This window comes from Triturus cristatus, chromosome 6 (assembly GCF_964204655.1).
Source record: "Triturus cristatus chromosome 6, aTriCri1.1, whole genome shotgun sequence".
Taxonomy (NCBI): domain Eukaryota; kingdom Metazoa; phylum Chordata; class Amphibia; order Caudata; family Salamandridae; genus Triturus; species Triturus cristatus.
Genome location: NC_140589.1, coordinates 86,242,713 through 86,269,770, shown reverse-complemented (window position 1 = coordinate 86,269,770; position 27,058 = coordinate 86,242,713). Strand labels below are relative to the sequence as shown.

The following is a 27,058-nucleotide window of genomic DNA, read 5'->3' as shown; positions in this document are numbered from 1 at the left end:
GGCGTAGAAGCGCTTTTCGGAGGGTAGCATGCTACTCCGAAACCCAAAAATGATTAGTGGTGGATTAGTATAGTGAAATTTGAGCAGTGGACATGTGAGTCTGTTAGTTAGATTGAAAGGTTAATCGGTAGATAGAAGACGGAGGAGTCTAGAAAGTGTTTATTGGGAGATCATAGTAGGAAGATGAATGCTCCAGCTTGGTGCCCCTTGTACACTGTTCTTGTATGTAATATAAAAATACACTCCTTGCATCTGCCAAGCCGCATTATGGCCGACGATATTGCATTCACAAGCCATTTCTGTCAACTTTTCATTGCAAAATGTAGCCACGCCTGGCAGACCTCCCGGAGAAGAGCTAAGAATACTTGGCTTCTGGCAGAGATGAGAGTCTTGTGTTTACTTGAGGCTGGCTACAGCATCCGCACACAGTGCTGGTGAACCATGTGGATAAATCCAATTCCGAAGGGATCATTAAAGATCTGTCTGATGGGGTTGGCTAGGCTAGAAAAGGTCAAAAGCGACCACTTAAGGTGCATTCACAGGCACGTGTTTTGCAGCTCTCGAGATCTAGCTGCTCTGAAGTGCCCAGGAGGCGACCTGCCAGCGCCCTAATAAACACCATAAAGTAATACCACTGTTCTCGTCATTATCGGAGCACTATGGGGGTATTGAGGGCAATGCATGTCCGCAAAGGGCCTACTGGCCCTCCCCAAAAGGACATTGCAGCTGTCATCTGATTGTCCTCTTCAGAAGCCTCATCCCACTAGTTGAAGGAGTAGAGGAGTTGAAAGTTGCCACTGAGCCCTGGTTCTGCTGATGGATCATAGTTGGCCGACAGCCTAGTCCCCTACGCTGGGCTTGTGGTTGTATTACTAATAACCTGTACTCTAAAGCTTAGGTATCCGAAGCAATGACCTGTGGTGACCGTCAACTAAATGTAGCCGCTGGAATGTGTCGGCCCCACAGGTGGGTTGACTACCAATCAGTGATCGGCATTCCGGCAACACAGCTCAGTTTTGAGACCGCTTTAGAGCGCATGTCGGTTTGGCCGTCCTGAGACGGCCGGCCAAGCCCACATGCGCAGACAACAGTGCCCCGCCCCCAAGACTCGTTTATTGAAAATAAAATAAAACTATAATAAACACTTTTATTATTGTTTTATTTTTTTATTTTTGAGGCTGGTGGGGGGGGGGGCGATGCTCCTCTGCCATAGCAGAGGAGCCGCCGATGCAGGCAGAATGACCAAGTGTTACCCTCAAGATTCTTAACTTAGTTTGTCTTATCTCCTTCACAGTGGTCGCACGCAGCTCCAACCTCGGGTTACGGAGAGAGAAAAGCAGCCGAAGGTAAGGGCAGACGGAAACAATTTTCTTTGCATGTTGTTAAAATCTGTCAGTTTCCCAGGATGGAACTCTTTTCTTGGGGATGTACATGGGGAGGAGCCTGAGAGAGGGGCATAATGATAAACGGGGGTAGGGGGCCACATAGCAGAAGGATCTAGAATAAATGCTGCCACCTGGCAGATGGAATTGTAACTGGATAGGGGAGTACTGTGACAGTGCGTACCTGATGCACAGTGCCTGCCCTTCTGCCCAAGGAGGGGCTTTGACTCTTTTTATAAAAGCAACAATTATCAAATCTGTCCAGTGGTCAAAGTGCATAAAGAAAAGTATAGGAACTGTAATCCTGAGTACAGTGATGCCAGGGTCGGCGAGTATGAGGGCTGGGTCACAGATGTGGCTAAAAGTAAAATAGTCTGTGACTTTTGTTGGCCTTTCACCTACAATTAACTGCATATAATATATAATGCACACAACTTAAATGAAAAATAACTGCAACTTAAATTTATCTGTAGGAAATGTATTTTTCTGGAAGAAAAACTCAGTTTATTAATGTCTGTGGGAATAACCGGACAGTCACTGATTTCAACCCTGGTCGGTGCACTGGGAAATAGTAACGTGTATTTGTAATGCTAAGAGGTGCAAACCTCTGACAGAAAGCATTGTAAACATGCAGATTGTTAGTTTAGAAGATGTTTTACATACTGTATAAACCGGCTGTTGCAAAAAAATGTAATCTAAACGTTTACAGTGCTTTCTAAAGGTATGTTTTAGTAATATGCTGACTATAAGTAAGGCAGATCTTTTCATAAGGTTTCCATAAAAACTACAAAATCCAGATTCTCTCAATGAAAGACTGTGCCGGCTCCCAAGCAGCCTTCGAATTTGCTGATTAATCAATTGCACACATTTACTTTTCTTTCATGAACTGGGACCTTCGAGAGAAGACTTGTTTCTTCTTCAGCTGCCTCTCCCTTCTCCCCCTTTGCAGTAGAGGAGACCCTTTTCTCCCCTTTCAACATGCGGCAACTCAACCATGGTTTTTTAACAAAAAGATTAGGAACTGTTTAGATCAAATTAATAAAGCTTGGGAACTCATTCCCCTGCTCACTTCGACCTCTGAATATGTCCGTCTTGAGTAGCAGCTCCTGAACCAACCTGTGCTACTGGCTTCTCTTTTACAGCAGTATCTACGACTACATGAGGCACACAGTCCCTTTACACCAAGCACTGACAACATATTGGCTTGACCAATGCTTGCTTATACAGCATATAAAGTGTTCTAACAGGCAAATTGTGAGTCCTAAATACATTTTAAAAACCTGCTACAGAGAAAAGAAAAAAGGATTGCTTTCTCAATCCAAAGCGTGTAAAACAAAAACAAAAATATGGCGGATTCAACATACTTTTGAAATCTAAAATGTTCCCTCATGTTTTGCAATGCGAGCACTCCACAGGAGGTGGACTGATACACCAAACAGCCAAAAACAGGAGGTGAGTGAAACATGCTCCTTTTGGAAGCACTAAAGCCCAACCAGCCTACATGGCGCCCATTGCATCACTCCGTTTAGACAGAAGCCCTTCCTCATCATACTGCTGCTTCCAGCAAGTGAGCGCTGCTGGCATCAAGAAGTGCCTAGGAGCTCACCCAGCAGTCACATTATCGGTTGTCTTCTCAAATCCTCAAAATGTTGTTGACATTTACTCAGAGCTGCCAACATGTAACCTGTGCTCTACAGGCCAGACTAAGGACTCTCGAGTGTGTACGTGAGCTGAACGGATGGGAGATCCTATGAGTCTATAGCGGAGTCTGTGCTAACTTTTCACAGGCTAACAAAACCGGCTTGCAAGCACTTCCGTACCCCACGAGGTCTAAATCGGAGATTAAACTGCCCATCCACAGGCCCTCAACGCCTGCTTGTAAGCACGTCTGAGCGTTGAAGGGTCCACTGTGGAGTCTGAGCTTCCATCCTGTGAGTGAGCAAAGCCTGCTTACTAGCACTTCGAGCCCCGTAGAGTCTTTAGCAGTGTCTGAGCTCCTATTCCGTCTCCTCCTCTCTTCTATGGCAGAAGCTTCAGGGCCATTTTCGGTAAGCTTCCATCGTTAAAGCACCAAAGGCTGTTGGTTTGTAAATGTTTGATAGTTCTCTAGGGTCGATATCAGAATTTGAGCATCCATGTCTTGGGCTCGCAAAGCCCGTTTGTAATCTCTTCCAAGCACCCTTTGAGCTATAGCAGTCTCTAAGCTTTCCTTCTCCAGTCTCACAAAGTTTGCTTGCAACCGATTTCCTCTGAGCTCTCTCTGAGCTACAGCAGAGTCTAAGCAAGCTTCCTTTCTCCAGGCTCACAAAGCTTGCTGACAACCACTTCCGAGCTCCCTCTGAGCTATTGCAGAGACTAAGCAAGCTTCCTTTCTCCAGGCTCACAAAGCTTGCTGACAACCGCTTCCGAGCTCCCTCTGAGCTATTGCAGAGTCTAAGCAAGCTTCCTTTCTCCAGGCTCACAAAGCTTGCTGACAACCACTTCCGAGCTCCCTCTGAGCTATTGCAGAGACTAAGCAAGCTTCCTTTCTCCAGGCTCACAAAGCTTGCTGGCAACCACTTCCGAGCTTCTTCTGAGCTATAGAAGAGTCTAAGCCGGCTTCCCTTCTCCAGGCTCGCAAGGCCTCCGTGCCACGGTTTCCGAGCTCCCTCTGAGCTATAGCAGAGTCTAAGCAAGCTTTGAGCAATAGCAGAGTCTAAGCAAGCTTTCATTCTACAGGCTCTCAAAGCCTGCTTGCAACTGCTTTTGGGCTCCCACTGAGCTATCGCAATCTAAGCTTCCCTCCAGGCTCTTAAAGCCTTCTTCCCAGCACTTCCTGATCACAGCTTCTCAGACGACATAAATATATGTAGAGAGAATGTCAAGAAAACACAATTTGTATTGTTTATCCAGGACTCTTCTACACAATTTTGGACTCACAGCCTCAGTCTTCATACGGGCCCTTCTTTGTGGCTTTGTTCTAGAGCTAGCGAAGCACAGAGGTTGAATTTCATCATGTATTGCAATGCCATGCTCCAACTGGTATGATGCTGTTGCCATTTCCACGGTGCAGTTAGATGTATTCATAATAACTATAGTCTCCGGCAGCAATTAACTGGTAGGTCCCTAGATAGGTCCTAAAATATATTAGTTGATTTGAGAGTGCCTAACTTGGATATACAAAGCAGGAGCATTATAAAGTTATGGTACTTATTTTGGTTATAGCCCCACTTCAAGGGGGGGTGGAAAGGTACTTCGGATCTCGGCGATTTATAGGAGGTTCCAGGGAACAACTTTGGAAGCCTTACTCCGGGCAATCGGATAATACAAACTAAAGGCCCAATAAGCTGCCATGCACGGCGCTGAAATTTGGGGATTCGCCAATCTAGATTCTCTTACCACAAGTGAAAACAAGTTTGTTCGCTCATTACTGCATGTCCTTACGTGCACTCCTCTAATACCATTGTTTTATGATGTTGACTTTAAAGAGTGGGAGAAGTAGCAAGATCAAGACCCCTCCTATATTGCGTGAGGCTTTGGACCACCGAAGAGTGGAGGCCGTATCGGATGGCAGTCAAGGAATTGTTAGCCCTTGACAAAGGCCTCTCCTTCCCGTGGTTCAAACACGTCCGCCATTGGTATCAAAGTTTGGACCTTGGATCCTTCTGTTCATAACCAGCCCGCTGGTGGCTACTTCCAAGCTGCAGTTAAAAATCCGTCTGACGTCACACACGGGACATACCTGGCACTAAATGGTGGTCGCCAGCGACCCAAAAAAAAACCTACTAGAATTCTGCACCCAACCACTAGATGGCGGAATAATGCACAGCATGTGAATGCAGAAAATTCCTCAAGCTGCAAAACTACTCCTACTGGTAAGTAACCATTTTGTTATCGGGAGTATATTCAAATCAGTCACTCTTGTAGTTCCTCCATTGGAATGCTGACAAACCAATTCCCTTTTATGAAACCTTCCTTAACCTCCTGCTGCGACAATTAGCAAAAACTTTATATCGGAAATTTTGCTATGATACACTGGAATTGGGGTCATTCAAGCCACTATGGAGCTCTAACAGGAGTGCTGTTCATTTATCTGTACGTACTATGTGTCTGCTGCCTGCAAATGACATAGCAGTGAAAATAAGTGTACCCCAAAAATGTTACTTAGAACTGCTGTACTAATAAATGCACATTCACACATTAATAGAGCGCAAAAGTCAAATTGCAATTTATAAGCACAGTACAAGAAAATTAATGCGAAAAACGTTACCAGTTACAGATTGCTTGTTCCAGTTGCTTTACATTGTGAACAAAAAAACACGTTCTTCATAGTCACGAGGCATCTTCAGTATGATACTGCCTTGCTGAACAAGTGTAACTGCTTGCGTGTTAATTTTGAGGAGAGAGGTATCCTGACCACTTGAGGCTTCGCCCCTCGGGAGTAATATCCCCTTCCCGCGCTCAACCAAGGCTATAAATAGCATGTTACAGTCTGCGCCTCTACATATGCACTCTATATACACACTTAGCGTTCTAGCATGCTGTTTTGCCTGTAGTACCGTACATGTTGTACGTGCTGCTAATATAGTGGGCTCATAAGGCAGTAGCTGTGCTGCCATACTGTTGCTTTTGCTCTCCCTACTGTCACTTTCTTTCGTCTTCTGCCCTCTTTTACACCTGGTCTCTCGCTTTCTCTCATGTCATGCCAGACACTGTTGGTTGTAGTGGAGCGCATGTGTCAGTTTACATGTTTGATGCTCAGGGCGCTGAATGGGTTTGTCACAGACCTGTTACTATAATGATCCATCACAATTTTATGTCTGATGCTGGAGTCACTTCAATAAACTGTCTCTTCAACTCTGTTAACCACTGGTCCGCCTCTGCCAACTACCATCCTAACTCAGTAAACCGCAACCACACCGCTATAAACCCCACCCCACCTCTGTAACCTATTGTTCACCATCTGTAAATTTAGTTTGTCAATCCATTCTCCACCTCTGTAAAATCCTGCTTTACGCTGGTTAACTCGCCATCTACCTCTGCAAGCGTCTGTTCTAACCCGTTTTCACTTCTCTGCAGCCCCACCTCCGCATCTCCCTCTTCCAGCTGCCCATCGGCACATTTATAAGTCATCAATCCACTCTGGCCGAAGTTATAGAACACACTCTGCCCCACTCTGGAGTTCATTGTTGGAAAACATGAGGCAATCTTGTTGGTGGGGCTTGTCCTTGCTCCAGTTGTAGAGTGAAGGATGACCACATAGAAGGTGCCATCAAGAAACCAAGAAGCCCAAAAAGGACAATGTGCATGCCAGTTGTCTCTGAGGTCAGAGGCGCAGCTACTTTAGCTGAGTCATTGCTGCACAGAGTACTACAAGCCATTCTTTCCATCCCGAGCTACCATAGCACACAAGTGGCATACATGCGAACATTTTGGAAAAGGAAAATGGGAGATTTTTTTTAAATAATCGGGAGAATGTATCACTCTCAAGCGTTTTGATGCCTCATAAGGGGTACCATGCTCTATATAAATGCAAACCCCTCCCTCTTCTATGCCTCCAATATCCTTTTCAACCCAGATAACAGACTCACATGTCCACCGCTCAAATGAATTTTATATTTACCTATACTAATTTACCACTAATCCTTTCTGGGTTCCGGAGTAGCATGCTACTGGCCAAAAAGTGCTTCGACACCTTGTCTGGGGTAGTTGCCACTATATAAATGCAATTACAATGAACGTCTGTATCGGGTCTATTGGCATGTATCGGGCTTGCAAGTGTACTGTTGCTGGAGAAGAAATCGGAAATGCAAATAGATGTTCTTTCCTTACCTAACAGGAGCACAAAGAAATCGCTATGGCATACAGAGAGAGCATGGAAAATGTTGTGCACTTTCCTGCAGGAGCAGGTTACTGGCAGTGCATACTCCAAGTCACACAAGACCAGTGCCTGCCGCCAGAAGCTGGCCGAGGAATCCGGTCTTTGCATACAGGAATCTGGAAGCGGGAGACTAGCCTTAAATTTGGTAGTCACCTGCCAGAATCTGGAGGGTTGGCAGGTATGAGGTGGATATGTGCTTCTGTTTAGCAGTGATCTTTTTAAATTAGAAGGCTGGGGTATACACACAGGTGGAACTCGCTGTAAAATTATTTGCAGCCTTTCCAAACGCTGAAAGGCAAGATTATTATCCCTGCCCTCCATGCAACCCCATACCGTACCTGCACACAAATATGTGATGGGCGGGATCTCCAAGAGCCATCTTATCCATTTGTTCACCATATTAGCATCGTCCACATCAGTTGTTTCTAAAACAGCATGACACCAGAACCACATTTTTCAAAAGGTGCACAGGGTTTTTGCCAAGAGTGGGCGTGCCACATAGAGGCTGTGAGGACAACACCATGGTGCATGTGCCACCATACCAGGCATTATCAAATGCATTCGCCTTGAAAATACTCTTCTCTCTTGATTATTATAGTCTCCCGGAGTTATCAAAATGGGTGTGTGACTGCTGCATGAATCCTGGGCATGGCTGCCTGCCAGCCAGCACGCGAGTTTTGTTTGAGGTGGAGTTTCTTTGACCCTACACGTTGGCCACTTTTCTTCCAGACAATACAAAACCGTGGGTGGAGGGTATAAGGGCAAGTTTTAAAGACTGGCGCGGAAGGAATTGCAACCAAGAGGAGTTCCCAGATGATGATGCATGCCACCTCAGTGGGTGATGGGATTTCGTCCTCTTTAAAAGGACTCTTCCCTCCCCCGCCCACCCATTTGTTTGAGTAGGAGTCTTATGCTTGTACTGCTTGTGCCTTAGAGCTGTCCTAAGCTCGGCAGACCCGCGGATTACTTGTGTGATACACTTTTCTTCCAAGACATAAGTAGGATAGATTTGAAAGAGTCTCAGATGGCATGGCTTTTTTTCTATAACCAAAGTGCTTGCCACTTGCACATTCATGGCTCTGCGTGACCAGCTTAGAAAACAAGGAATGGCCAGCAGGCCCAGGTGGTCAGTTGGATTTTGTTACCACGCGCTCAATGATCAGTGATTAATTTGGCATGCTGTGATACTTCAGTAACGTCCATGTTTCCAGACAAAGCCTTTCAGAAGACACAATAGGATGACGGGAGAAGTGCCCACTTTTCTGTATATGTCCCACTTTCTTCACTGGGCATTGCATGTGTGTGTTCAGAAAACATGAAGCAAACTAAATAAAAGTTCTGGAGGCACTTGAGTAATTAAGAGCCATATCCGCATCCACCCACCTGGGCTGAATGCCACGCACTCACAGCAGCTCTAAAAGCAGAAAAGAGCCGCTTTGCGCCAATGACTTTAAATTAGCTCAAATATATTAGCATCGTCTCTGCCTGGACATCTGTTTCCACCCAGTGCTCCGTACAAAAGCAGATGTGGGGAGGCGGGTGGAAACATGCGCACACAACTCGCTCCAAGGAAGGCGATGTTTGCATCTTTTTACTCTGACAACTTCCCTCAGAAACTAGGGAAATTACTTTTCATCTAACGCTAGCCACTTCTGACTTACGCTGTACAAATTCTCTTTAAATTGTGTGGAATCTTTTTCAATGAATGCCATAATATGTTTGCACCTCATCCCATGTTGACAGGACCCCCGAACCAAGTGTGCGTAGCACCGACGTGCGAACCGCGCCCTTTTCAAGCCCGTCTCTTCTTTTCTCCTGCAGTTATAAAGTTCCTCGACGTGTACCAGCGAAGCTACTGCCAGGTGCGGGAGGTGCTGGTGGACATCTACCAGGAGTACCCCGAGGAGGTGGAGTACATCTTCAAGCCGTCCTGCGTGCCGCTCATGAGGTGCGCGGGCTGCTGCACGGACGAGGGCCTGGAGTGCGTGGCGCTGGACGAATACAACGTGACCATGCAGGTGAGTGACGGCGGCCCCGCCCACCTTACCCAGACGAACCCTCTCCGGTAACCGCGGAGAGTCGGGGAACCGAAGACTGGCCCGCTAAATCTATTGACCATTCGGACACCCATTTGGTCTGCGCGCTCAAACTGTCCATCCTGCTTTGCCAGTCCGCTGTCAACATAAGACTGACAGTGACATGTCCAATGCACACTTTTAATTTGTCTTCACATGTATCGCTGTACCGTGCCCCCTTTGTTTGCATTATTGCGCTTCCCCCAGCACCTCCATGGCCCGTAACTTTCCTTCGATTTACCATAGGGGAATCTCCTTGATTCCACCTCCTACCCACTTGTTGCTTAAATACGTGATTATTAGTTGTAAAGTTGTTAATGCCCATAATTACTTTTTTTAATTTGTATTTAAAAAAAAAAAAAAGTAACCCGTTTATCCCCCACAAAAAAGCAGCAATTATTTAATGGGAGCTCATTCTGCCAACTGGCGATTTGGGATGCAGATTTAATGGGGGACTGGTGAGCGCCTGTGGCCCATGAGATCTGTGAGACATAGGAGTCTCGGCACTGTGCCAGATTCTTTAGGGGCCGGCATCATTTTGCACTACGCCATCAGGCAGGCCAGGCCCCCACCTCTTCAGTGGCCCTCTCATGCTAACTCCGAGCGATAATCTGATTTGGTTAAATCATTAAATATGCAACCTAGGTCCAAAATTAAGTCAATAACTACTAGCACTGACTCTGTAACTATACCACTTAAGGGTAGAATGAAAACACATATAGCAGCAGCTGGCTGTTTGTTGAATGTGTGCTTCAGATATCACCCATATGTGCCTGCATCTGCTCCTATTTACAGCGTGCGTGCATGTTTTCTTCCCTTTCAGATAATGAGGCTCAAACCACATCAACGTGAGCTGGTGGTCGATATGAGCTTCCGGCAGCACAAACACTGTGAATGCAGGTGAGTAGTGAACGCCCACTTCACCTCTTGGACTGAATGAGGGGAAATGAGGTCTCATTAGCCTAGACACTGCTTTGTTTTAATCTCCCAATAAAGAATTGTGAAACCGAGTTTTACCAGGAGGGAGCTGACAGACAGACTGGAGAAAGCCCCTAGAGATATTCGGTGGAGGAATATAGACCGCCTAGTCAATCTACTTTGCCTATCTCTGTGCCCGTTTTAACACCATAGACAACTTTTTGTTTTTGTTTCTCCCAGCTTAGTCTCTGCATAGCACTTTTACTACCAGTCTGAATATTGTTTCTGGCTTTGTCCCAACCTCTCTTGCAAGACGATGGTTTCATTGTTACTGGTTAGAGGAACTTCCTGTGTTACTTCTGATCTTACCGGGACAGGGCTCACCCATTATTCAATCGTTCTAGAGCAGGGTTCGCCAAAGTCGGTCCTGGAGGGCTGGATATATGCCAGATTTTTAAGATAACTACATTTATCCAAATGGGGATATGCTAGAAATCTGGCATGGATCCGCCTGTCCAAAACCGACTTTCAGGAAGCCTATTTTAGTATCTACCCTCTACGGGCGTGGGCTCGTGCACCTTCTTGCAGCTGGTAATGAGTAGGAGATGGGCATGTTTGAAGCTAAAAGATTTGAATAGGGAGGTCAGAGAAACCCAAGAGTAGACCAGTCCTGTGAGCATTATGGTGATGGCATTTACCATGCATCTAATGGTGATAAAAGGTTGTTGTATAAGCGGAAATCAGTGGGTGGTGAGACACATCTGCTAAAGCCTCGCGTATTCTCTAATCCCACTCTCGTCCCTCTCCTTTCAGACCAAAGAACGAAGTAAGACCTATACAAGAAAAGTAAGTGACTCCAACTTTTTACTAGACCTGTTTTTTAACGACTGTTTCACAACAGAAGCTGCTAAAGTTCAGTATGAGATGAACAATAGGAAAATGTGGGCTCAGCATGTACCCCCAAAATTCTTTCTAATCGAAGGGCCTGGAAATATACTTATTCCCTTGTCCTGACAAAACCCATTGGCCATTAAAACTGATCTACCTACATCTTATTTACTTCAGACATACGCAGTTCCCAAAACAGGACAGCAAACAATATTTGCATGTTTCATCGAGCCAATTGCACGAAATGGGGAATGACTTCATGATTTGATTATCTGTCCCTGAATGCACTAACATCACATTAAAGGAGATTACAGAGTTCTTTTGAGGTTATGTGATGGTTGACAATCGCTGTTTGGTGCGCATGTGGTACTGTGATGGCAGATGAGGTTTGTCATGTTGCTTGGCAATATTGGTACAGTTAGGTTGCGGGTTAGTGCCACGATGGTAGGTTATCACGGTTGATAGGGTTTGCAGCGGTAGGCATGCTTTTAAACAGTGAGAATTGTTTACAATGGGGGTTAGTGTTCGTGATAGTGTGTGACATTTGTAATTGTAGCTGGTACTTTTTGAGAGAGACATTTAGAAATAAGCGTTGACCAGGTCAATCGGTCTAGGCTTTAAAAATCTAATCTATTGGCTTTGCTGATGCTTTTTTCAAATCACACACATGCATCGAGACACCTGGGTGCACGTGCATCGAGACACCGCGGTGCACGTGCATCGAGACACCGAGGTGCACGTGCATCGAGACACCGAGGTGCACGTGCATCGAGACACCGAGGTGCACGTGCATCGAGACACCGAGGTGCACGTGCATCGAGACACCGGGGTGCATGTGCATCGAGACACCGGGGTGCATGTGCATCGAGACACCGGGGTGCATGTGCATCGAGACACCGGGGTGCATGTGCATCGATACACCGGGGTGCATGTGCATCGATACACCGGGGTGCATGTGCATCGAGACACCGGGGTGCACGTGCATAGACACCTGGGTGCACGTGGCTGGCAAACTTTCAGCTACTTTTCTGTTAAAGAAAACGCACTCCAAGTTGGCTTCCAATGCATGCGTCGTGATCCATGTAGAATGGCAAGTCATGACACTTGCATTGTGACATGCTCATGCATCGCAATGCAGGCGGACAATTTTAATTTACTTATTTAACATGGGTATTGAGCAGAGGTGGCGAGCTACTAGATAGGGCTGGCTGCCCATTGTCTGCCAGGGCAGAAGAGTATATCCCCAGCAGACCGGGTGGAACAGAGTAAAGCCTAGGCTACCAAAGATGAAATAAACCCATTTCGTTTCTTGCAGTAGTCCATCGAGAAAACCAAGGGGCGCAGGCATCAATCAGCCAAGATTCGGGGATGAAAAGCACATGTTGTTTTGTTCTGAGTTTACGCTAATCACAGTCCATTTGGTTTACTGCGGTATATTAATCAGTATGGTTGGTAAATTAATTATCTGTCTGCTCTTGTGGGGTTAACACTGTGACAGATTCCTAGTATGACTTGATGGAACTGGCAAGCTGAAATCCACAGACTGAAATATGTTCCCAAATTTGGTAATTAGATGAAGTACAATTCTGGCTGCCCAAACTAACAATTTAAAGTGCCTCTCCAATCCAATTGTCTTCTATCTAAGAAGGGTGCTGTGGGGTTGGGTGGTGTATGCGTGTATCTGTAGTGCATATATTCTATACGACTGTGGTCTGTGATGTTCTCAGTCACCCCACAGACGGTACCTGAAATGTTCTCTTTGTCGGTAGCTGGCCCCTTGTACGCCCACGCGCACACACGTCTCCAAACGTGCCTGGGCGCGCGCGAGGACTGGGGACATTCTAGATGGGTCAGGCAGGAGTACAGGCGCACTTCCGCAGTGAGGGAGTGACCCAGCCAAGGGGAGCGAGAGAAGGGCACACCAGCTGGGGAGGGCAGCAGAGTAAGAAGGGAAGAAGAGGGCGACAGACAGCCCACGAATAAAACCCATCAATAACGTTGAGCAGGACTTCCGGTCGAATGCAAGAAAGGGAGCAAGGGAAAAGAGACGAGAGCTGCTCGGATGGTGCAAGAGTTGGCGGGAGATGAGAAGCAGCGTCATTTCTTCTCCTTTTGGTATTTGTTGGGGTTGGTCCGGTGCATGGCTCGCCCACGCACAGCCTCTACTTTGGTGTGGAGGATGCAGCGCCTTGAAGGCTCTGTGGTAGAGACCCTGGCCAGGAGTATCCCTGGTTAGGAGGGCGCAGTGCCTGGGAGTTTTCAGTGTCTGAGGGGCTGCAGTAGTTCGGAGTGTTCTTTGATGTAGTTTTAGGAGTGGCACGCAATATTTGTATTGATCTATTATACCTCTTACTATACATAAGAGTTGGCAGTTTTCTGGTTCTGCTTTACTTGGTGGAGGTATCGTACATGAGGCCACTCTACCTTCATTATTGATACCGGCGGCCAGTTCAGTCGAAGCTCGTATACATCACTCACCCCAGTGGCAAAGTGAGCGAATTTGTTGGTATTTATATTCAAAGCAATTTTGTATGTTATATATAAAAAAAATCCCTTTTATCGTGTGGATCTTAACATGTACTGTTGATGTTACTGTAATAAAATATGTATTTTTTTGGGAGATAACAGTCAAAACACCTATACACTTTTATAAACTGAGTGCTGCTGTAAATCACATCATCTGGCACGGATTGGTGGGGAATGCCTCTATGCACTGCCTGTGGGTTTCAAGCTACAGAGGTCTTAGTACCTTTAAAACAATTTGGGCATTTTAACATCAATGAATATGGTAGAAACAGTGTATAACTGAAGCTTAATAAGTCTAAATATAACTCGAATATAAAATCAGTGGTTATATTAAAAATCTATTACAACAAAAGGGGGCTGAGAGCGCATTAAGATCCAGCATACATGCTCCAAACAGATACTGGTAATTTGATTGGTATGCAGTTCCTTTGGCAGAGGGAAAAGGGGGTATAAAATATCTAAGGCGTTTTAACAGATCAGGTTGTTCGTAGAACCAGAGGGGTGGTTCCTTCTTGGAAGTAGAGCCCTCGCACACTCTAATGAGTGTCATCCTTCATCATAGGGCCTTTGCTACTCGTCGAGCTGGCGCTGCAATGCTCGACGGGCACCCTCTAGGGGGCTTAAATATAGGCAGTTTGTTATATGTGTCAAACGGAAATATCTTTTTATTTAGTTATGATCTAAAAGAGTACTGTACGTGAGTCGGCCACTATGATCATGACATCCTACACACTGCCAAATCCGGAGTACTGCAACTGGCATATTTTTGGTATTGCCTCAACAATTCGATTTCTTTTACTTCCTAATCTATTACTTCTAAAGTTTTATTTCTCAAAAATAATCCAAAATAATAGGATAGGAAAGGATCAGAGAAAAAAGAGGTAAAAGGAGGAGGACCGCAATCCATGCAAGCAAAAAATGGGAGGGACAAATAACCCCAAAATCTCAAAGAAGACCGGGAACAGAGTAAAAAAAGTGAAAGGTTTTGCAAAAGCCAATGGGTCTCGTCTTTGGGATCTATTGGCTTTGCCAATGTTTTTATCAATGCTGCACAGCATCCATGATGCAACACAGGGAGGGCGTGTGGAGGGGTCAAGCAACACGGCAGGCCGGGGGTTGGGTGGCGTGGTAACATGGAGACTGATGCAACTTGTAGAGTGGGGGTGAACCAAAACAGATTCAGGGCGTACAAAGTAACACAGAGGGCAAATCAACATGGAGGGCTGAGGGGTGACGGCACAAAGCAATACAGTGGAAGAGTACAGGAGGGAGTCTGCTGAAAAAAGACATGCACTCTAATTGAACGCTTAAAGAAAAGAACAAAGTAGTAATAAATTAAGGGAGTAGTGGAAGAACACAAATACTTTGGCCACGTTCCAGGGGAGGGACAAACACAAGAAGTGTAACTGAATGCCACATGCACCAACGTATGAAAAGCAAGCATATGAGTGGCAATTAAGTCAACCAATGGTAAGCAGTGGGTTGCTTCTAAACCTACCCTGTAAGTAACAAAACATCTTGCAACCAACAGCACATGTGCTGTCTCAGCCGAGACCTAAAAAGGATGGAAAGGGGGGGGGGGGGGGGTAGGAAAGAAAACAAGATTACCACAAACAAATATTTTTTTTAAAAAAATTGTGGGAAAGAAAAAGGGGAAAACATAAGTGCTGAAGAAGTAAAAAAGAAAAAATGTTAAGTAAAAAACTGAAGTGATACTATTCAGAAGTAGAACACGAAGTTAATCCGGTGCATTCATTTCAAGTGCGAATGGTCACTATTCATGTACTTGCATGCTACGAAGCCTTATTCACAGTTCTGAAGAAATATAGAGACCGTGCTCTAGATACACTTACCACAATTGACCAGTAATTTGATTGAAACGCTGTTTTCAGTTAGGGTTATGGATATTGTTAGGGCTAGGCATGTGTCAAAGGTGAGGGAAAAGTTACTTACTATAACCTTCGTTTGGCGTCAGTAGAATCACCCCTGCAATCATAAGCACTTAACAGCCCCACCCATGTGCAGGGCCCTGGAGCACATTTCAAAAATATAAATATTTATACTTCCAAAACAGCCTATTAGTAAAAAAAATTGTAATAAATAAGACAGAATGTTATAACATAATGCAACCTATATTGGCCAATTTTAGCAGTTATAAATCCAATTAGTCACTAGATTGATAAAAGTGACAAGAAAAAAAAACATTTCACCAATCTTTTTTTTAGAGGAGAAATAAAAAAACAGAGTACTGTAGATAATTAGGATGTAGCCTGAAGATGAAACTGACAGTACCTCTTCAAGGAAGCACACTCCAGTAGTATCCCATAATACTCTCCATTGGCATTTGCTCTATTTTTTTTGTGGAGAGACCTGTGCTCCTGCCACGCAGGCCTTCAATGTCTACTCGTGTGCCTGATAAGGAGGGTTACCTATGATTTCAATGGAAATTCCACCAAAGGAAAACTAGGATAACAAGCAAGTAACTTTTCGTTCTCCTTTAGTAGACTGGCATTGATCAAAATTAATGTATAGAATAACAAGCTCAGCCCTTAAAGAGTGGTGGTAGAGAAGAGACAAAAAATGCTTGTCTACCCAAACAGATTTCTAAGGGAGGCTTGACCCTTTTAAGTAGGGGTGGGCGGAATTTGCGTAGTAGCGCTACGCAAAGCTCCGCGAAATGGGAAAAAATCTCCGCGAGCATACAGAAATTCCGCGAACACGCGGAATTGCTTGTTCGCGCTGCTTTTTCCTGTTCGCGAACGTTGTTTGCGTGCTTGGGGGGAAATATCTCGCGAACACCCATTTTGAAAACGCAAACAAGCCAAAAATTCCGCGAAGCCGCGGAACGCAGAATTTTGGGCAATTCCGCGTTCTGCGCGGAACGCGAAATTACCCAAATTCCGCGAGTGGAACAGAATTTACCGCCCAGGCCTACTTTTAAGTGTCTGCTCCAGTGCTTAATTTTAGACAGTTGTGTCTAGTGAAGGCATGGCCCGACTTCCAGGTGGCTGCATAGCAGCATTTCCACAAAAAGAATGTTCCTCAGCAAAGCAGTAGTTGCAGTATGCCCTATTATGATTTTCAGATGCTGGGAGGGAACCCGGTGAGATTTCTCCTAAACGGGTGGTCGCAACCGTCCGCGGACCGAAAGCTGAAAGTCAAATATAAAATCTACTCGAGCGGCAGCAAAATCAGCTGCACCCTCTGGCACAGTGCCGCTTGCACTGATTTTGTCCGTACAGAACGAGCGCCCAGCACTAAATCACAGTTCAACATGCCTATTTCTGCATGCTCATGGGATTCCGCCGAATTTTGTTGAGGCTTTTTTTTTTTTTGTGCAACTTCACGGAGTTCTGTGGAATTAAGCTCCGCAAGTTTTTGCAACTTCACGGAGTTCTGTGGAATTAAGCTCCGCAAGTTTCGTCCAGGCCTACTGATTAGGTTGGATAAGAAAGACTACTTTAGAAAGGAATCTCTGATGCGTCTGCATGGCCTTTTTATTCTTAAGGAATACTGTATAAGATTCATGGGCCCATAGGGCCTGAAACCTGTTTGCTGCTAGATGGGGCAGTAAGCATAAAGCTGTTTTCCATGATATATGTTTAAGAACAGTCGTGTGAATTGGTTCAATGGAGAACCCATGAATTTTGAGAGAACCACATAAAGTTCCCGGGGGGGTGGTAGGACTCTTTGACAGGGGGAGAGCTATTAAATATGCTCAAGTGAGTTCTTAACTACAAGGATTCTGAAAAAATGCAACTTTGATTTAGTCGGCAAGGCAATTCTCTTCTTCGCACCATGTTGGGTCAGTGTTCCTCTCAGTGCACTGAATGTAGACCCTCTTCCATTTAAAGGTGTACGATGATCTGGTGGAGGGGCGTTTTACTTCTCTTGAATGTTCATGCAATCTTGTGAAAGGACCAAGTGACCGTACAGAATAAGTTCAGGATCCAAGTTGCAAGTTCAGTGATGGAATACTGAAATGCAGATCATGACTCTTGAATTTGTGAAGAATACCCAGTCTGCATGGCAGCCTCCTGCTTGATTTAGCTGAGAGGTGAGTAGCATCTGTGTACCACCACTCTATTGGGCACTCTAGTGTGCAGAGGATCATCATTGGTTTGGACTAAGTCAGTTTGACCGAGACTGTCCGTATTAGGGAATTTAAAGGGAATGTGTAAAATAATTTCCTGACACGTCGATCAGCAGGGCATTTTCCTTCAAACCTGGTTGGTAGAACCTGGAGGCGAAGTCGGGGTATTTTTTGTTTACAGCATTTTTGAAGAGCTCTATTTGTGGGAAACCCTATTTGCAGAAGACCTATTCTAAGACCTTGTTGTTTATGACCCATTAGTGGTTCTCCTAACAGATTCTGATGAGAGCATCCACTTCTGCATTTTGCTCCCCAGGCAGATTAACTACTGTGATTTGGAGATTCCTGGCTGGCAGCCACTTCAACATTGTTTGGGCATCCGTTGAGAGAACTCGCAATCCAATTTCTCTCTGCTTGTTTAATTAATACCTTGTTGTTTTGTTGTCCATTTGAACAAGAATGGAGTTGGACCTAAAGCCAATAGAAAAGACTTAAGAGCAAGGTGAACTGCTCTGAGTTCCAGGGGGCAGATTTGGTAGGCCATTTCTCTTTGGGACCACGTGCCTTGAGTCTGGAGATGATCCATGCGCATACCTAACCTGTCGGAGAGTAATTATTTAGTATCACCTGGTTGAGAACATCATGGTGGAAAGTAACTCCCTTTAAGAGACTGACTGGATTATACCACTATGGGAATAATTGGATAGCTGCTGGAGTGAAATTTACCATATCTTCCCAGTTTTACAAGAATTGGGACCACTGGTCCTTGTGGCATTGTTGTAGAGGTCTCATGTGAAGGCAGGCACCAGGAATATGCACAAGGCCGTTGAACTTGCATGGTTGTCAGATGTTTTAGCCTCTGAAGATTCAGACATTTCAGGTGGATAGAAAAGTCAGTTATTCCACTGTTATACTTTGGATGTCCAACACAGTCCCCAGAAAACAAATGGATTGAACTGAAGTCAGGACTGACATTGGTATGATTGACTTGTAAACCTAAGCACTGAAGACTGTCCACCATCCGACTGAAATATGTCTAAATTGTTGAGAGGACACTTTAAAAAGCCAATAGTCTGGGTCGTGGTTGACAAAGATTACCATTCGCAGATGTGCTGCCTCCACTGCCATGCACTTCATGAAAGTACTTGGGGCTGCGTTAGCCCAAACTGATGTACCTTTTATTAAAAATGACTTTTGCTACAACTGATGAGTTACCGCAATTTAGAAGCGAGAATAGGCCTCATGGGAGTCTACACCACGCATTCAGTCTCCTAAAAGTGGTGGAGGGTTAGCATCCTGAATTTTCTCTTTTCTTTAACTCCATTTGTTAGCTAAACTTTGGCAGAGAATGGGTCTGAAATAAACCCTCCATCTCTCGTTTTCAGCCAGAAAGTAATGAGAATACATTCCATTTTCTTTATGGGAAGATAGGATTTTCTCCAGTGCTTGATTTATTTATTATTATATTTTTTCCCGCTACAAGATGTAAGTGATTCGAACTCGTAGGACGACTGCAGGTGGAAGGGCCGTGAATTTGAGATTGTAGCCAATTTGCGCATAATTCAGCACCCACCTGCCTGAAAAAATCTTTAGCTACTCTTACAGATGTTTGATGATACTTCCCCCACCCCCGTAATGCAGTGACAAATGGAGGGTGAAGAGGGAGTGACTGCTTTCTTGCTGGAGATTTCCCTATAGCCCCAGAGAGATGGTGACCTTCTTTTCCTCTTCTGTGACAGCATGCTTGGTACTGCTCCTCTGCTAGAGTTGCTACAAAGGCCACTGAAGGGTTTGAGCCCGATTGGAATATCAATGGTCTTGATATGTATAATGATTTTTAGTGTAATCCTTCCTCGTCTCTAACCCAACAGTCTTCAAAGTCTCCATTTCTGTCTTCATCTTGTTCACCTGTTCGTCACCGTGGGATCCACAGGGAGTTACCCGAGAAAGGAAGGTTGAGAATGCGTTGTAGCACTTTGGGCTATAGAGCAGTAGCCATAACCACGAGGACACTTCATGATCAAGCTGTGGTGATGTGTGTGTGCAGCCAGATCGGATGAGTCTGCTGCAGCACTGATTATCTACTAAGCGACCATCATTTACTCTGAGATGATCTCATTAAAGTCCTCTCTTCTGTCTCTTGGTAGTTCGTCAGCAATTCTCTGTAGGGAGTTAGAGAGAGACCCGTCACATCTCCCAGGCAGAACAGTCACACTTGCTGCTTTCATTAAGGTAACCACTGTGCCACACATTTTGTGTCCCACAGAATCCAGACGCTTGCTGTCCTTTTGTGGAGGTAATGTCGACAGTGGTGCAGTGGCATGGCTTTTTCTTGCCACTGAGGCAGTTACTGAATTAGGGATAGGATTAGCCTTGAGAAATAGAGGGTTTTATTCAGGAGACCTAGGGTTCTTTAAAAACGAAATGGTAATCTGAGCTAAGGTAGAATGCAATGCGCCAGTTCTCCAGGCTCACTGAACCTTCCAGACAGCGATTCCTGGTATCTTCGGTATTCATCCTTGCCACGTAGCCAGATTTTTTTTCTGTCCTTCAGACTTCTTCTTGACATCTTGCGACAGAATTCATACTCACTTGGAAGAAGGGTGTCTGGAAGACAAAGAATACAAAAACAGTGAGGGTCTATTTTTGCTATCTTTCTGCCACAGGATGTGTCCGAGTCAAAAGGTGAGGGCACTTTTGAGGAAAAAAGAAAATGTTATCCGTCTGAAAAAGTTAAAAAACAAAAACAAAAAAAACATTTTTCTTACTAAACAGGCAATGAATGAGGGAAAACAATGTTTTCAGTCAGAAAAAGTTAAAAACAACAACACTTTCTTACTGAAGAGGCAATGAATGAAGCAAAGTAAGACGTTTTTCGAAAGGTATTTTCTCAGGAAAAAAGTCAAAAAAAGGTAGAGCTCTGCGTTCCAGGATCCTGAAAAAAGGAGCAGGGAAAATATCTAAAGTAACTGCCACGGAAAAGGGCATGATGGGATGCTAGTGGACTGGAAGAAGTGTCCATTTTTTTTACCCTTTTGTTCTGCAGCCTAATTAGCTACACTGCCCTTGCGTTTAAAAAAGGTCTGAGTTTTTTTTTTTCTTGTTAGTTTGTAAATTTGACTCTTTTTCGTCATAATTTTTTTAAAGAAAGTGTGCGGAAATAGCTGTTTTATTTTATACAAATTAGCTTTTCTGGAAGAAAAATGTAAATCTGTATGTTTTGGAAATGTGTGTTCCGAGATCCCGCACATGAGTGAAACTGTTCATTGCTCGTGGTTTTCACTGGAAATCCCCTGAAGGAGAAATACTGAGTTAATATTAGGAGTAGTGATGGGATAAATGTTAAGTTAAGGAGGTGTGGGTTAGCGTTAAAACATGTCAGTAAGCGATGGTTTTATCAGTGAAGGTACTGGGCACTGAAGCATTGCCATCTGGGATGGGCTTCCTCTAATATTGGTTATACGGTGTGTGCTTTCTTTCCACGAGTGTCCGTGCTTACGGATTAATGAGAGTACACTAGAAGTTGGCCAATTTCTGCTTCTGCTTTTATACTCGCAGTGCGATTGGCCGAAACTGCATACTGTGTATAGATGTCCCAGCTTTGCTTGCCTCCTCCTGCTGCGTTGACTTCAGAGAGTTACAAGATGTTTATGGAGCTGTTTAGTTGAACTCTTATCTCTATTAGTTTAAACAAAACCTCATACGGCTCTGCATGCAAGTGGTTCTCACAAGCACACGTGTCTGTGCTCTTACTAAGATGTACACCCTCAATGAACAAGCATTGGCATAGCCAATAGGTCTCGCCCTTGAGGAGCTTATAAGTGTCTCGCCATGCAGCAGTTAATGTTGTTGCACCAAGGATATTGTGCTGGATAACTAAACACTTATAAGCTCCAAACGAGGCAACGAGTTCGGCAGCATTGGTGGAAAATGTGAGATATATATATATATATATATATATATATATATATATATTTATATTTCAGGAGAGAGAGATGATGTTTAAACGCAGCAGGTGTATCAATCCATCGCCTAAAACAACTCTTCTTTTTGAACGGGAGACCTAAAAAGAGAAATGTGGCTAAAATGTTAACATTTTGGATTCCAGTCCGAAAACATGGCAAGAAATCGCAGAAACAAAGATAAAGTCAGAAGCCAGGACATTCTATGGGAGACTCTACTCTATTTAAGGAGATTTTGGCAGCACGTGCAGCTTCCAAACACAAACGAGGAGACGTCCAAATTTGGACTGGTGGAATTTTTCATTAAAAAAAAAAACGAAACGTGAAGGGCAGGGAAGTCTGCGCATGAAGGCAAGGGGAGTTACAAAGGAGGGAGGGCAGCGAAAGAACGAGAAAAGGAGAGAGATGAAAGCAGATGAATTAGAAAAGCAGAATAGCAAATAAGAACGAAGGGGATGTGGAAGGGGGAAAATCTTATAAAGAACAAAAGGGAGAGAGTGAAAAAAGAGATGAGGCATGAAGAGTACATGAGGAGGCAGAAAAACAGAGAACAAGCGCTGAAAGACCAGCACGGCCCTGATCATGATCGGCGGTCTTCACTTTTGAAGCACTGCACTCGTGCTTGTGGCGGCATCCACCTTGCGGGAGCGAGCAGCGGCCATATGTTTGTAATTAACATGGCCGCGCCGCTGCTCGCTCCCGCAAGGTGGATGCCGCCACAAGCACGAGTGCAGTGCTTCAAAAGTGAAGACCGATGGCTAAAGGCCCTCCTAGAGCAACGCATGCGCGCTGCCTAGGCGAGACCTAAAAACGTCAAAAGGACGTTGTGTAATGTTACAAGTAGGTCAATCCCATCTCCCTTATCGCACTAAGCTGCAGGGTTGCGGATCGTATAAACCTATTTCAAACGCTGTATTCAGGAGTCTTAGGGCCTGATTATGAGTTTGGTGGATAGGATACTCCATCACAAACGTGGCGGATATCCCATCTGCTGTATTACAAGTTCCATAGGGTATAATGGAACTGTAATTTGGCGAACAGGATATCCACCAAGATCGTAATCCGGCCCTTTATTCTTTTGACAGCAATGGAGATGGGTACTATTTAGTTGACAGCATTAGACTGCTTGTCACACTAGTTGAATATCTGTTTAATAGGCCTGCATGAACACTGAACAGATTAGTGTTAAGTAGCTTTTAGGCCTTGCGGTTAAAGAACGATGCGTGTAGTCTACTTAGTAAGATGCGCATGTTCAAGGATCTATCACCCTCAAATGAACCTCACCTACAGTGCTTCATGCACTGCGTATGAATATACATTTGGTAAACACACCGTGCTCCCCTATGGGGCTCTCTGGAGGAAAAAAGAAGGGCTTTATGGTGGTAGCTATGCCCAGCTTTGTCTCATGGCAGCTTAAATAATGTCATCCATAGATTGTATTTGAAATTATCACCTGTTGCTGCTTACTTGTACTGCCAAGTCCACACATAGCTGTTTACTGCACAGAAAATGTAGATCTTTTTCTGACCCAATACTCGTGTATAACTATATGGACAAAGGGTTTGTGCAGAGCTACGATGGCGAACCTATTTTTTTTTTTTTAACTTATTTCAGCAGTCTGCATAATGAATGTGTAAACTATCTATGTGCTTGGCACGTTAACTGATATGATCAGTGTATTTTGGATACATTTATGAACCAAATTCATTTTTACAAGAAATTACCATATTTTTTAATGTTTCAGTAAGGTTTGATATTTTTCTTAATGAGGTAGGCCAATTAAAGGAAACACTTGTCTTTGTGTTCTAATCTTGCAGTTACTTTAGAACCAATATGTGGCATTGGTGTAGGTATTTTTTTACGATACTGGCCTGTCTTCAGATTTATAGATGATTGTTAATCCTGCCCCTTTCCCTGCATTATGTCTGACTTAAAATTCTCAGAATATTTAAAGCCGGCCTTGAAATGTAGATAGTTGTGAAAGTCAAGCCTCTGTAAGCTATAGTGAGGAGTAGTTTATGGTTCTTCTACGGCAGTAGTACATACAAATTCAGTTTTTGGTGCCACGTCTGAAGTAGTGTCTTGCTCTAGAGCCCCTTTCCAAAACAATGAAGTTGACCTGGAGAGAAACAAAGGTGGCGCGAGCTAAGCATCATCCTTCCACTGGAGTGAGCTTTGAAGACTTTATTCTATAGAGTTTGAAAAGAGGCTCAAGCGGGACAGATACCCGAGGAGTGTGGTGCACTAGATGAGTGATTTCAAAAGTATAGCACAATCGAGGACTGACATTGAGAGAATATTATATAGTGGAGGAGTGTCTCTGTGAAATTATACAGTGGACGAGTGCCCTCAGGAGTTTAAGACAGTAAAAGATGGACCAAGGTAGTGTAAATCAATAAAACACTGCCAATAGAATTACATACAGTGGACTCAACAGCACACATGACCCTCCGGAGTTTAATGAAATAGAAAAGTGGCCCCTAGAGTATGTGTGGTTAAGAAGTGATCCCTGCCATACGTCCTAGTTAAGATCAGACCTGAGTAGTGGAACAGCATTGAGCGAATATGTAGTAGTTTTGAGTCCTTAAGAGTAAACACCTCTGGGATAAATTCAGTAGAGGAGAAACCGTAGGGGTAGAATGTGGTTAAGAAATTACTTCAGGAGTTTGATACAGAGGTAGAGTGAGCAACAGTTTAATAGTTGAGGAGAGACCTCAGGATGATAACCTAGTTAAGAAGGGATACCAGGAGTGTAAGTAGTTAGAAAAAGACCGTGGCAATAAATCAAATAGAGGAGCTGCCTCAGTAGTTTAATACAGTACCAATGTGACCCTAGGAGTAATTACACCCAGGGCCGTTCAGCTGTAACTTTTCATAAAAGAACGCTGTTTTTAAAAATAAGAAAAGGAGTTTGTTTTCTGATAGTCCTGGCTCAGATGTACTGTGTGAGTTCAAGGACCTAGCTAGATACAACAGTAGGTTTACCTGCGGCGCTGCAACTCATTGAGAATGAACAGCCTGATTTGCCATTTGGGCACTTACCTTCTGTTAAAACCTCAGGCCCATCTTTCAGTTGCAAGCTGAAATTTGAGGATGGGATATATTCTATATAGTAAAGATCAGTAGTGGACAATGGCTCCTGCATGCTGCAGATAGAAAAAAATAACAACCCGCAGGTGAATTTGCCTTTTCCATAATCCACAGTCATTAAAAACTGTGGGCCAAAGGCCGCTGCAAGATAGCTAGTCTGTACACCCTGTCATGGGCAACCCATGTTTATGGTCATAAAGTAATCCTTTTTTTTTGGGTGCTCAGCTGCGAATCAGAATTGTAACGAGACTGGTTCTGACTGGTTGACAGGCTGCCAACCAGAAATACAAAAAAAAATATGCCTGTAGTAACAGTTCTGATTGGTGCATTCCACCCAATCAGAACATATCTTTGTGTTTACAGAGTTCTGGCTTTCTATTGGAAAGCCAGTCAGAATAACAGTGGGAAGCTGACGCTTCCTTGGATTGCCCTGCTGGCCAGGGAGAAAGTACGCGTTTTTTGTGATTGGGCAAGGAATTAATTCTTAATTTTATTTCTCTTGGAGAGCAGTTTTATAGAAACAAATTTTGCTCTCCAGGCGGACGAAAAAAGATGCAGATTCTACTGTACCCAGTTTTCAGCTGATCATTTTGCCCACTACAAGTCAAGATCTGGGAAAATTAGGTTCTCATTAGGGCACCTCCAAGATTCTTCTGCCGCTATACCTCTTTGGTTTTGCCTCTAGTAGTCTTGGCCAATACACGCTGACATTTTTTTTTTCTTTTGCAATTCTTGCTCTGTCTCTTGCTCTCTTCTTTTTTTTCTTCCAGAAAGTCAAAGCGAGGAAAGGGAAAGGGTCAAAAAAGAAAGCGCAAGAAAAGCCGGTACAAACCACACTGCTTGTACGTTTGTATCGTGTACCCCAGTCCCGTTGCGACTTTGAACCTACCCCCTCCTTTCTGCTGGTCCAATCAGACACACATGGACAATTGTCCCACGTGCCGACATTGGACGTGCAGCCTTACTATCAAGATTGTATAAGTGGTTGTGCAAATCGGCAGCTGATAGCAGTGGAAACACTGTTTGTCTTGGTGATGGTGGTGGAGGTGTAAATGTAATCTGAGATCGAGGCTATCCATATCAAGAAAGCGTTGATTGCTTTTTTGGTGTGGTTAGTCACTTGATTGAGTTGCCATGGAAAAGTCACTTCTGTTGCCAGAATCGCAATACTTCCGATGGCAATTTGCTCCTCAAGGGAGCAAACTTCCTTGTGCGAAAAGCGCATAAAGTTTTCCATTAGGAACAACACACACACTTCTTTAGTTTAACAGCTTCTGTCTGTGTCAAGTCACTGTGGCAAATCTTTTTGTGGCGGGTTCTTTTTGTTTTGTATGGTGTACCTTTTTGTCTTGTTTGAATTTGTTGTTGGTTTTGGTTGGATTTTGTGTGAAGATCTCATTAGATGTTGGAGGCGGGGCTGTCGTGGTTAAAAAAGGCATGTCTCCAGCTGGGATGGTCTGCTTACCTTTCTCTTTTTCCTCGCAGCTTGAAAAAAATCCTGCATTAGAAGGAAACTTGTGCCCTATAGATTTTGTAACAAGTTTGCTTGCTGTTTTCCCGAAGAACAATTGCATGAGACAGCAAGAGGTGTTCCATTCTAGATCTTCACAGGAGAGTAGGATACGAACATTGGGCAATAGTTGATATTCTAGAAATGTTAAACATAGAAACATGGTTAGAAAGTAGCCTGCAAACCGCTGGTATGATCCTTTAGGCAGTTGTACGAAATTTAACAGTCAATGGTTCGTATCTGGCTTGTTTTGATGCTACTAAAGAATCTATGAGTAGCCTTCACTTCTGGGCTAATCAGATGCTGAGCTAGTTGCCTTTGAGTCCACAACACCTTTAAATCAATGAAACTGTAACTTTCTTCTAGGCCTACCACCCATGTACCATGGTGGCTTGGTGTAGACACTGGAGCAATAAGAGGCACCCTCTACTCCTACATGTGAAGGCAAACTAGTTAAGTGGAGCATCAAAGTCAACGTAAAATAATCAGATTGAATTTTTTTTGGGTGCTTAGACAACAGTAGTTGGCAGGTAGTCTATGGCGGCCTCTGCTGTCAGTACAATTTGCACCTTTGCATTCACAAAACCTAGTTGCACTAAGCCAGGTGGCAGCAGGCTTTTTAACTGATAGCGGTTCCGCAGCTACATGGTACTAAAGATGGTAAGGATGGAGAATTTAGTATCCAAAAGGCTACAAGCTGTGATTCCAGGTTTGCATGGAAATGAAAGCTACATCTAGAAGGAGCAAAAGTATA

At 44.2% G+C, this 27,058-nt stretch overlaps 1 protein-coding gene across 3 annotated transcripts in view; it reads left to right on the top strand.

Annotated features, from left to right (window-relative positions):
- Nucleotides 1-27,058, top strand: part of VEGFA (vascular endothelial growth factor A) — an 81,718-nt gene that overhangs the window by 42,893 nt on the left and 11,767 nt on the right. Inside the window, exons 2-6 of one of the 3 annotated variants that reach the window (XM_085610264.1) lie at nt 1,295-1,346; nt 9,064-9,260; nt 10,141-10,217; nt 11,049-11,081; nt 25,565-25,618. In XM_085610264.1, the coding sequence (XP_085466390.1) occupies nt 1,295-1,346; nt 9,064-9,260; nt 10,141-10,217; nt 11,049-11,081; nt 25,565-25,618 (413 nt within the window). Of the gene's footprint in view, nt 1-1,294; nt 1,347-9,063; nt 9,261-10,140; nt 10,218-11,048; nt 11,082-25,564; nt 25,637-27,058 lie in introns of all 3 variants that reach the window. The other 2 variants (XM_085610263.1, XM_085610265.1) reach the window with 2 other exon arrangements.